This window comes from Melanerpes formicivorus, unplaced genomic scaffold (genome assembly GCF_026170545.1).
Source record: "Melanerpes formicivorus ecotype bairdi unplaced genomic scaffold, bMelFor1.0.p_v2 SCAF_9, whole genome shotgun sequence".
In the NCBI taxonomy this organism is placed as follows: domain Eukaryota; kingdom Metazoa; phylum Chordata; class Aves; order Piciformes; family Picidae; genus Melanerpes; species Melanerpes formicivorus.
Window position 1 is genome coordinate 18,745,715 of NW_027142361.1, and position 11,766 is coordinate 18,757,480.

The following is an 11,766-nucleotide window of genomic DNA, read 5'->3' on the forward strand; positions in this document are numbered from 1 at the left end:
GGTCGGCCCAACCACGGCGGTTCTCGGGGCTGATGCAAACAGCCTCGGGGAGAGAATGCGGCTGCGTTAGGCGGCGGATTCTCTTTAATGAGGTTAAAGGAGCAACAGGACTCTCGCAGTGGTCCTGGGTCCGGTGCAATACAAGCACGAACAATGCTCTGGTTTTCCCTGGAATTCACAGGGCTCAGAGCGGCACTCGGTGGCTCCTCAGAGCGGCACTCGGTGGCTCCTCTCCTGCTACGGCGGGGCTAGGCATACGTGGACTCGGTATTGATCAAGTCCCTTCTCCCCGGCAACTGGGCAGATCTTACCCGCGGGGGTTGGTCCAGTCCTCCGGTGGCACGATGGGCTCTTCCGATCGGCACGACTGGCTGTAGCAATGCTGAGCTCCTCAGGCTCAGCGAAGGTCCTCCCTCTGGGCTTCTTCAACAATGCAGAGGCTTTCAGTATGCGTGCATGTATAACAGAAGCTAACAACAATAAGCTCAATGGCAAAGGCTGCAGCTCGAGAGTTACTCTCTCGAGCAAGCACAGAGACAAAGTAAATGAGGGGGCAACGTGTTCACCAACTGGGGTGACACTTATAGATTCCTCGAGGCTGGGCTTGACCAATTGGCACTCTCATAAGCAACTGGCTTCAGCCTATAGAAAGCGTGAAGCTAGAATTATGCCCATACTTGGTGTCAGCACAAGCGCTGCATGCGCTGGGTGCGTGCAAGCCTGGCTAATGCCTTGGCTTTTGTCTTCCTCCTGGAGGAGGGGGAACTTGCCCACATGCTGGGACAAGATTCAGTATCAGGGCATAATGTGCCTTCACCACACAGGTCCAGCTCAATTCATTGAACCTCTACTATTTACCAGCCAGGTTGCTTGTGCTAAATGTCTTTTCCACTTTTTCAAAGATCCACCCCCCATGGCTTTAAGAGTGGTCTTCAAGAAACCGTTGTAGCATTCAATCTTCCCTGCAGCTGGTGCATAGTAGGGCATATGGAAAATCCACTCAACACTGTGCTCTTTTGCCCAGTTCTTTACAAGGTTGTTCTTGAAATGAGTTCCGTTGTCTGACTCAATCCTCTCTGGAGTTCCGTGTCTCCACAGGATCTGTCTCTCCAGAGCGAGAATGGTGTTGCGTGCAGTTGCATGTGGAACTGGATAAGTTTCCAACCATCTGGTGTTTGCTTCTATCATAGTAAGCACATATTGCTTACCAGAACGAGAGCGTGGTAGAGTGATACAGTCAATCTGCCTAGCTTCACCATACTTGTACTTGGACCATCTGTCACCATACCACAAGGGCTTAAGTCGTTTTGCCTGCTTAATAGCAGCACAAATGTCACAGTCATGGATGACTTGTGTGATAGCATCCATGGAAATGTCTATGGATCTGTCATGAGCCCATTGGTATGTTGTATCTCTGCCTTGATGTTCTGCCGAATCATGAGCCCACTGAGCTAAGAATATCTCACCTCGGTGTTTCCAGTCGAGATCAAGATTAGAGTCCATGTCTACTTGAGAAACTCTTGCAGCTAGATCTGCCTGATGGTTGTGTTGCTGTTCCTCAGCAGCTTTGCTCTTAGGAATGTGAGCATCGATGTGTCTCACCTTCACGGGAATTCTCTCGACTCGATCAGCAATGTCCTGCCACAGTTCAGCTGCCCAAATGGGTTTTCCTTTCCTCTGCCAACCACTCTTCTTCCAGTTCTTTAGCCAACCCCATAGAGCATTGGCTACCATCCATGAGTTGGTGTCGAGATAAAGCTTTGGCCATCTGTCACATTCAGCTACGTCGAGAGCTAGCTGGACAGCTTTTACCTCTGCGAACTGACTGGATTCTCCTTCTCCATCCTTTGCCTCTGCAACTCGGCGTGTTGGACTCCACACTGCAGACTTCCACCTTCGCTTGTTTCCAACAAGACTACAGGAACCGTCTGTGAACAAAGCATATTTCTTTTCATCATCAGAAAGGTCATTGTAAGGAGGAGCCTCCTCAGCATGACTTACTTTCTCTTCTGGAGGTTTAGCACAGTTGGTACCTTCAGGCCAACTTGAACCCAGCGCGTGGCTGAAGAGAGAGGAGGCAGCTTGAGGAGCGCCTCCTCTGGGAGTTTGCTTTTGGCTTTGCTTCTCTTGCTTTTCAGGTGGTAAGGGGCTGGTGGCTCGGGACCTCCTGAAGAGGGGAGGAGGGGCAGCAGGCTTGGGTTGCCTAAGTGCCTGAGGGCAGTGACGTAGCTGGGGGAGGGGTTGCCGCAGAAACCGTGTTCCAACCGAACAGAACCCAGTGTGTGGCTGAAGAGAGGAGGCAGCTTGAGGAGCTCACCTTCTTACTGACGGGGGGGGGGGGGGGGGAAATAAAAAGCAGGGTGGAGAGGGTGGTTACTGCAAGATGGTTACTACTAGAGCAAAGGCTAACAGAAGAACAGTGGGCACCCAAATAGAGACCACTCACAAGCATGCAGATGTTCAGGTAGGTGGCTGCAGTGAGTGCTGGAACCTGGCATTCAATATGGAGGATGGAAGGAACAACTCCTGTGTTAGGTGTGAGCAGATCAGCGATCTGATGAGCATGGTGGCCGAACTAAAAGAAGAGGTAGAAACGGTAAGAGCTATAAGAGACAGCGAAAGGAAAATTGACTCTTCTCATAATCTAACCTCTTCAAAACAGAACAGGGGGTAAGTCTTAGTGGAACAGGGAGTTTGATACCTTCCCAGCAGCAAGCCTCTCAACCTCCCTGTAGTAACCCACATGAGCAGGGCCAATGGGAACAGGTCTCTGCCCTACAGAAGAAATGCAAACGGAGAAAGTCTGCTACTTTGAGCAGCACGCTGCCTCCAGTGCAATTAAAGAACAGGTATGAGGCTCTACAAAAGGAACAGGTCATTGGTAAGGTCGAGGACTCAAGATGGTCAGAAGCTGCACCAATGACAGGTTGCCTCAGGCCAGCCATCAAAACTTACCCAGAAAAGAAACCCGTATGGTCATCGTTATAGGAGACTCCCTACAGAAGGGAACAGAGGGCCCAATGTGCAGACCAGACCCATTTCATAGAGAGGTCAGCTGCCTCCCTGGTGCCCAAGGAAAAGACATTGTGGATAAAATTCCCAACCTCGTGAGTCCTTCAGACTACTACCCACTTCTGGTCATTCAGGTGGGTAGTGACAATGTAACAATGAGAGGCTCACAATCTATTAAAAAATATTTCAGAACCTTAGGGGAACTGCTAAAGGGATCAGGGGCTCAAGTTGTGTTCACTGCTATCCCTCTAACGTCAGCAATGGATGAGGAAACAATGAGGAAGGGCTGACAGGTCAATTCATGGCTCAGGGGCTGGTGCCATCAACAGGGCTTTGGGTTCCACAACCATGGATTGGTTTTCAAGGCACCAGAGCTGAAAACAACTCATGGGACACACGTGTCCCAGAGGGGGAAAAGAATCCTGGGGCAGGAATTGGCAGAGCTCATTGATAGGGCTTTAAACTAGATTTGAAGGGGGAAGGGGTTAATAGTCTCCTGCTGGCTGGTGACAAACAGAGGGGCAGCTCACCAGCAGTAGCGAGAAGGAGAGCTGGTAAGGGCTCTCAACTTGCTGCCCTGAGGCAAGCCACCAATGATCCACCAGGACATTCTGTGGAAACCGAGGGGAATTGGCACAAGAGGAGGACAGGGCCAGCCCAGATGAAGTGCTTCTATGCGAATGCGCGCAGATTGGGCAACAAACAGGATGAGTTAAGGGCCACTGTGCTGCTGGGATGCCACGACATAGTGGCTATTACTGAAACTTGGTGGGATGATTCCCATGACTGGAATGTAGGGATAGATGGGTATAACCTCTTTAGGAAGGATAGGCAGGGAAGGAGAGGAGGAGGTGTTGCCCTCTATGTCAATAACCAGTTGGAATCAGTGGAGCTCCACCTGGGGAGGGATGATGAGCTGGTTGAGAGTGTATGGGTTAAAATTAAAGGCAGGACAAGGGAAGGAGATATTACTGTGGGGTCTCCTACAGGCCACCTGACCAGCAGATCCAAGCAGACGAGGCCCTCCACAGGCAAATAGAAGCGGCTTCCAGGTCACAAGCCCTGGTCCTCATGGGTGATTTCAACCACCCTGACATCTGCTGGAGGGACAACACAGCAAGGCACCAGCAATCCAGGATGTTCCTGGACTGCATAGAAGACAACTTCCTCCTCCAAATGGTGGAGGAACCAACAAGAAATGGTGCTATGCTGGACCTTGTTCTCACCAACAGGGAAGGGCTGGTAAGCAATGTGAGGCTCAGAGACAGCCTTGGCTGCAGTGACCATGAAGCAGTTGAATTTAATATCCTCAGGGCAATCAGGAGGAAGTATTCTAAGCTTATGACCCTAGACTTTAGGTGTGCAGACTTTGATTGCTTCAGGGATCTGATAGCCAAAGTGTCATGGGAGTGATAGGACTAGGGGGAATGGAATGAAGCTGGAGGTGGGGAGATTCAGGCTAGATGTGAGGAGGAGGTTCTTCACCATGAGAGTGGTGAAACCCTGGAATGTTTTGTCCAGGGAGGTGGTCGAGGCCCCGTCCCTGGGGGTGTTTAAGAGCAGGCTGGATGAGGCTCTGTCCAGCCTGATTTACTGTGGGGTGTCCCTGCTCATGGCAGGGGCTTGGAACTAGATGATCCTTGTGGTCCCTTCCAACCCTGACTGATACTATGATGCTATGATACTAAATCACCTCCACTAGACCAGGTCTTTCAAGATTTCCCATTCGAGCTCTCTGTGTTATCAGAGCCATCCACTTGGATCATGAGTCTGTGGCATTATGTGGTGTGGAACCTTTGCCTTTGAACATCCAGTTCAAATCTGGTAATCTGGGAACTAAGACAAGTTGTGATTCAGTTCCAATTACTTCAGAATTTGCTTTTGCTCCTTCATAGGCAGCTAGAATCTCTCTCTGTTGGAGTATAATTTGCCTCTGAAGCTCTGTAACCTCGACTCCAGAAACCAAGAGGTTGTCCACATGTCTCACCTGGAGCTTTTTGCCAGAGGCCACAGGTTGGACCATTGTCACTTGTTGCCATGTACAAAATGTTCTTAATGTCTGGACCATCTCGGACAGGTCCCAGACCCACTGCTTGAACTACCTCTTGCTTTATCTGGTCAAAGGCTGCTTGTTGTTCAGGTCCCCAGTGGAAACTGTTTCTCTTTCGAGTCACATCCTACAGAGGTTTCACAATCTGACTGTATCCAGGAATGTGCAGTCTCCAAAATCCCACTATCCCCAAGAAACATAGGGTCTCTTGCTTGTTCAAGGGATTTGCCATGGTAGAGACTCTATTTACCACATCCACTGGAATGTGTTGGCGTCCATCCTGCCACCGCACTCCCAGAAACTGAATCTCTGTGGTAGGTCCTTTCACCTTGTCTCGCTTGATGGCAAAACCTGCATTCAGAAGAATGTCAATGATTTTGTTACCTTCCTCAAAGACTTTTTCAGCAGTTCTACCCCAGACAATGATATCATCGATGAACTGGATGTGTTCTGGAGCACCACCTTTCTCCAGAGCATTGTGGATCACTGCATGACAGATGCTTGAGCTGTGGATCCAGCCCATTGGCAGTCTGTTGAAAGTGTACTGGATTCCTCTCCAGGTGAAAGCAAACTGAGGCCTGCATTCCTCTGCTATGGGAATAGAGAAAAATGCATTAGCAATGTCTATGGTAGCATACCATTTGGCCTCTTTGGATTCCAGCTCATACTGTAGCTCCATCATGTCTGGTACTGCTGCACTCATAGGTGGAGTTACTTCATTTAGGACTTGGTAGTCGACTGTCAGACGCCAGTCTCCATTCTGCTTCCGCACAGGCCACACTGGACTGTTGAAAGGTGAATGAGTTTTGCTGACGACTTTCTGACTCTCCAACTGATGAATCAAATTCTGAATGGGCAACAGAGTCACGGTTGGTTCTGTACTGTCGGTGATGCACAGTCTGAGAAGCAACTGGCAATTTAATGTCCTGTATCTTGTGTTGTCCCACAACTGCAGATTCATCAGAAAGCTCAGGTCTAGCAGACAGCTTCAGTTTTTGTCCATCAATTTCTATAGAAGCTACTCCAAAAGCCCGTTTGTAACCTTTAGGGTCTTTGATATGGCCTTCTCTCAGAAAATCAATTCCCAAAATACAAGGTGCGTCAGGTCCGGTCACAACTGTATGCTTCCTCCATTGTTTACCAGTTAAACTTACATTAACCTCCACCTTACCTAACTCTTGAGATCCACCAGTGACTCCCAGAATAGTTATAGACTCTGATCCCTGATAATTTGATGGCATTATGGTGCACTGAGCTCCTGTGTCAACCAAGGCCCTGTACTTCCAAAATTGTGAAGTGCCAGGGCACTGAATCATAGAGTGCATTTGGTCAGAGGGGACCCTCAAAGGTCATAATGTCCAACTCCCCTGCAGTGAACAGGGACATAATTCTAATCTTTAACTGGATTGGGTTGCTAAGAGTTGAGTTTAAGCCTAAAGCAAAAAGTGAAATAAGATGTTCTGGTTTGAGCTAGAACAGAACAAACTCTGTTCAGTGATTTTACTTCTCAGCTGAGTCTCCTCTCAGTGACGGCACTTTCTGATGCTAAGGGCATGTTTGCACAGACAGTGGCTGCTGCTAGCACTGATAACTCTGGTGTTTAGAGTTATGGCCAAGGGTGCAGAAAGGCTCTTGCTTATACTTGCTCCTGTGGAGTCCAAGGTCAATGAAGGATCTTGTGCACTATGCTAGGGTGCAGAAAGTAAGAGGTCTTACCTGTGGGGAGGAGTGGAGAGGACAGATGACCCTAAAGTGACCAAAAAGGCTCCTTTTCACTTATGTCTTATTCGGTGTAAAGGTGATGGATCACAAGGGTTTAGATCTCTTCTTCAGTGGCCAGTGTCCTAGGACAGCTCTGTCCTTTCTGACCTTGATCCAGATATATGAGTCCCCAAATCCAGTTCCTGAGACCAAATCCTACCTGAATCCAATTCCCACCTACTGCTGGATCCAATGTGGGACTTCTCCAGTGCCTATCCACAGCATCAGTGGTGACAGTGACATGATTGCCATCAGGGGGTTGGGTTAGATATTGTCTCTGTGTATACTTGTTTATATTTCATAAGTTTCATTATTTATTAAAGCTGACTTAGTTGTGTTTGTTTGGGGGTTTGTCAACCCAGAAGTCTCTGTCCTTCATTTCCTTCCTCTTTTGGAAGGGAGAGGCATTAACAGCAAGTGTCTGTTATTTTTGTAGTGACAGAAGATCAACAGGGAGAGCTCAATTTAAATTCCCTTTTGCTGCTTTGGCTGCAGCTGAGTCATATTCATCACCAAAGAGATGGTTGTTTCCACATTCTTCTTAGGGTATATTTCACCTGTGGAGAGATTCCCTTTTTTCTTTTGCTTTTCTCTAAAGCCATTTTCTCCCTATGCTTCTTCTGGGAAATGTTGTAGTCAATCTGTCCCACATGAAGCCTTTTACTTATTTGCTTAAGTGTACCCTGTTGATTGGTTTAGTTTCCACTGAAATTGTTGAAAAGTCAGAGTGCTTACTGGAGACACCTAAGATTATTCTTGGTAGGAGTAGCTATGCTGTATTCTAAAAGACAATCCTCCAGATTGTGGGAAGGCTTTGAGGAAAATTAGAGGTGAATTTGATAGGACCAGCAGCATTAGCTCTTTACTTTTCCTCTGAGGATGAATATTGTTTTTAAATATGCTCTTAGGTTCTACACAGTCTGTTAGCCACACATCTGAGGATTTTTTTTCTTGAGGTCAGGCTATAGTTCTCGGGGTAGCACCATTATTTCCTTATTCAGAGGAAAAGAAGAAAGCTGATTCTTTGAACTTCTGGATTAGTCGGAGCAAACAGTGATGACAAGATGTAATTGCTGCTTGTTTCTTTTTTTTACCTTGCTGTATATTTCTGTGTATATATTGTAAATACTGTAAATTGTGTATATATCCTGCATTCCCTAAAAATTGCTTGTAAATATAGCATTTCCCTTTTGCTCCTCCAGTTGGCTAGCTGTGGTTTCTTTCTTCCTTTTTGAGGGGGGGAGAAGGCTGAGCCCTTCTTCTTAAACCCACCACACTGCTTCAATTGAGAGGAAAGGTAATGCCTCTGTTGTTTTGAAGTTCTTTTGGAAACTCTCCTGTGATCTAAAGCTAGTCATCTTAGAAAAGCAATTTGCTCCTGAGTGATAACAACCTTTCATAAGCTTCACATTAGCTTATTAAAAAAAAAAGAGGAAGAAAGAATTAAAGTCACTTCTTAGTCTCTCTTTAGTTATATAGTGTAGGCTTGTGAGAGCTGGATAAACTACTGTCTGTTTGCTCTCTTTCTTTATCTCAAACAACAGCACAAGTTCTGAGCTGGGCTTCAGCTAAGGCAAAACTCCATTATTTTCACTGATGGTCCACCTTAATGAAGTCTGGAATAAATTCACCTGCTGACCTAAGCTGGCTATCAGTTCATGCTGTAATGTAGAAAAAACACTTCTCTTTATTATGAATCCAATTACCTCTGAATGTATTGTTATTCTGCTGAATGTATGATCCCTTTCTGCTAACCTTCCATCAGAATTTGACTTCAGATAATGAGTGCTTCCATGGACTTCAATAGCACATGTGAAAGAGGAACTGGGCCAGCATTTGTCTGGACAGTGTCCAGGTGGACAGGATGACCTGGCTTTAGCTAAAGTTACATGAAACTGGTATAGTTTTGTCTTTTAATCTCAGTGAGTGTGTCTTTGGTCTATGATGAAGCAGACTAGATAGAAACCAATTTGATTTTATCAAAATTTTCATTACAAATATTCCAGATGTGTCCCCTTTTACTCCTCTGCATTCTAGACTGAATTTAATCCCAGCCTTTTAAATCCCTTTTAACAGTGAGACCACCCCTTTGTGCCTCACTGAGGTATTTTTCATTTCAGGTGCCCCATTAACTGATATAATGCTCTCATAGTGTCCCCTGTTATGTTTTTAATAGCTTCTAACACCCTTCTACCTATTTTTTTTTTGTACTTTAGTTAAGATTTATCTTGCAAATTAATTGGGGTTTTTTCTACTGAACTTTCCTCAGTTACCGACAAACTCTGATTTTTCTTGTTTGGTGACAGCTAATTCAGAACCTGTCACTGGTTCAGATTCAGCTGGTTGTTACTGTACACTTCAAGAGTTCTGCTGAAGTCAGTTGAGTAAATCTGAAGTATATGCTGGTATAATCTTATCTATGCTGGGTTAATGGTTGGATTTGATCTGAAAGGTCTTTTCCAATCAAGATGATTCTGTGACACTATGATGCTATAAATTAAACAAAAACCTGTCTGTTTAGTTTACTTTTGTCTAATGTTTACTTATTATAATTTAACTGAAAAATAGGATAATTCTGGAGTGTTTGGTCCTGTTCTGGGGTTCCCACTGCAAGAGAGACAGGGAACTACAGGAGAGAGTCTAGCAGAGGCTACAAAGATTCTGAGAGGACTGGAGTGTCTCTCTGATGAGGAAAGGCAGAGAGACCTGGGGCTGTTGAGCCTGGAGAAGAGAAGGCTGAGAGAGGACCTTCTCAATGCTGATCAACATCTACAGGGTGGGGGGCAGGAGGATGGGGCCAGGCATTCCAGTGGTGTCCTGGAAGGGGACAAGGGGCAACAGGCACAAACAAATGCAGGAAATTCCATCTGAATGTGAAGAAAAACTTGTTTCCCATGAGGGTGACAGAGCAGTGAAAGAGATTGCCCAGAGGGGTTGTGGAGTCTCCTTCTCTGGAGGGATTCCAAACCCACCTGAAGTTTGGACTAGGTGATTCCCAGAAGTTTCTTCCAACCCTCACCATTCTGTGAATCTGTACATTTTTTTCCCCATTCATGCATATATTATGACAACAAGTACACCTGTGTTTATAAACTAAAAAACATAAGATGTTTATGTAATGCAAAAGGCTTGAGTAGCAGTCCGCAGAATCCCTTGGTGCAGTGGACTTCCAATTTTGACCTATTAGCTGCAACTGAAGTCAATTATGTGGCCAGATCCTTCACATTTTGTGAAACTGGATCTTTCAATAATATTGTGAGTGATTAGAGACATAAGGACTGAAAAAGCCATGTCCATAATATAACTGAAAAAGTAGGAATAATATGCTTGGATATGTTTTAACACCTGCAAATCTTCCTTCAGCTTCCTCTGCTGTCATAAAGTCATAGAATCAACCAGGTTGGAAAATACGTGAGAGATCAAGTCCAGCCTATTACCTAATACTTGGCACCTCATGACAACTAAACTATGGTTTCAAGTGCCACATCCAATCCTTTTATGAACATCTCCAGAGATGGTGACTCCACCACCTCCCTGGGCAGCACATTCCACTGGGCCATTACTCCTTCTGTGAAGAACTTGCTCCTCACCTCGAGCCTAAGCTTCCCCTGGTGCAGCTTGAGTCCAGTCATTTTCTCTTACTTTTTGAAGCCCAGTGGTATCTGTGGTTTGGGTGCTGTGAAGTTGATTTGCCTTATTTGTGTGATCTTGTGCAAGTGTGCCTTTGAAAGGTATTTATTCTTATAAATTATTTTCTATCTAACATTTAATGTTAGACATAAGATAAAATAACCCATATACGTGTCCAGAGAAGGGCAACAAAGCTGGGGAGGGGGTTGGAGCACGAGCCCTATGGGGAGAGGCTGAGGGAGCTGGGGTTGCTTAGCCTGGAGAAGAGGAGGCTCAAGGGAGACCTTATTGCTGTCTACAACTACCTGAAGGGAGGTTGTAGCCAGGTGGGGGTTGGTCTCTTCTCCCAGGCACCCAGCACCAGAACAAGAGGACACAGTCTCAAGCTGCACCAGGGGAGGTTTAGGCTCGAAGTACGGAGAAAGTTCTTCACAGAAAGAGGCCATTGGAATGGGCTGCCCATGAAGGTGGTGGATTCACCATCACTGGAGGTGTTTAAGAGGAGACTGGATGGGGTGCTTGGTGCCATGGTTTAGTTGATGAGATGGTGTTGGGTGATAGGTTGGACTCGATGATCTCAAAGGTCTCTTCTATTCTATATACAATGAATATGGTATATAAATATATATACTTTAGATATATGATGCATAAATTTATATACTACATATAAGTATAGAGTATATAAATAAACATAGTATATAAAATATTATATAATATATAGTAAATATATAACTATTGCTACATAGAGATTGTGTATTATGTTACATATCATATACAACATATATGATACACAATAAACAAATGCTTTATGGCATTGTCCAAACTAACAGACATCTTAAAGTTGGCATGTACATAAAATATTTTCTAAAAAATCTTAAGTATAAATGACAGTAAGTCAAAATACCCTTAAGACGCAACAACAAGAAGAAAAAAAAAAAAAAGAAGGATTATGGTTTAGATCTGAGTACAAAGCAGTAGATGTGGACTAGCTGATTCTCACTGATAACATCTGATTTGATTTTGTCTTTTAAGGCAGAACTGGCCACACCAAGGTTGTACGAGTAGTGTATCAGCCAGAAAACATCAGCTTTGAGAAACTGCTCAAGGTCTTCTGGGAGAATCATGACCTGACACAAGGTAGAGTGATGAGTGAGCCAGTATTTAATTATCTTACTAATTACAGTTGGGATAATTAGTGTTTGATCTGAATGGAAGAGATGAACCTTGAAATCACACTGGTGCTCAAGAATATGATTGCAGACATTTATTGACAGAGAAAAAGAGGAAGAGAGAGAATGAGAATACAGAAACTC

At 45.2% G+C, this 11,766-nt stretch overlaps 1 protein-coding gene across 1 annotated transcript in view; it reads left to right on the top strand.

Annotated features, from left to right (window-relative positions):
* MSRA (methionine sulfoxide reductase A) overlaps positions 1–11,766 on the top strand; it is a 687,752-nt gene that overhangs the window by 322,370 nt on the left and 353,616 nt on the right. The window contains 1 exon segment of the mRNA XM_068143212.1: positions 11,486–11,590. Coding sequence (XP_067999313.1) covers positions 11,486–11,590 — 105 coding nt within the window.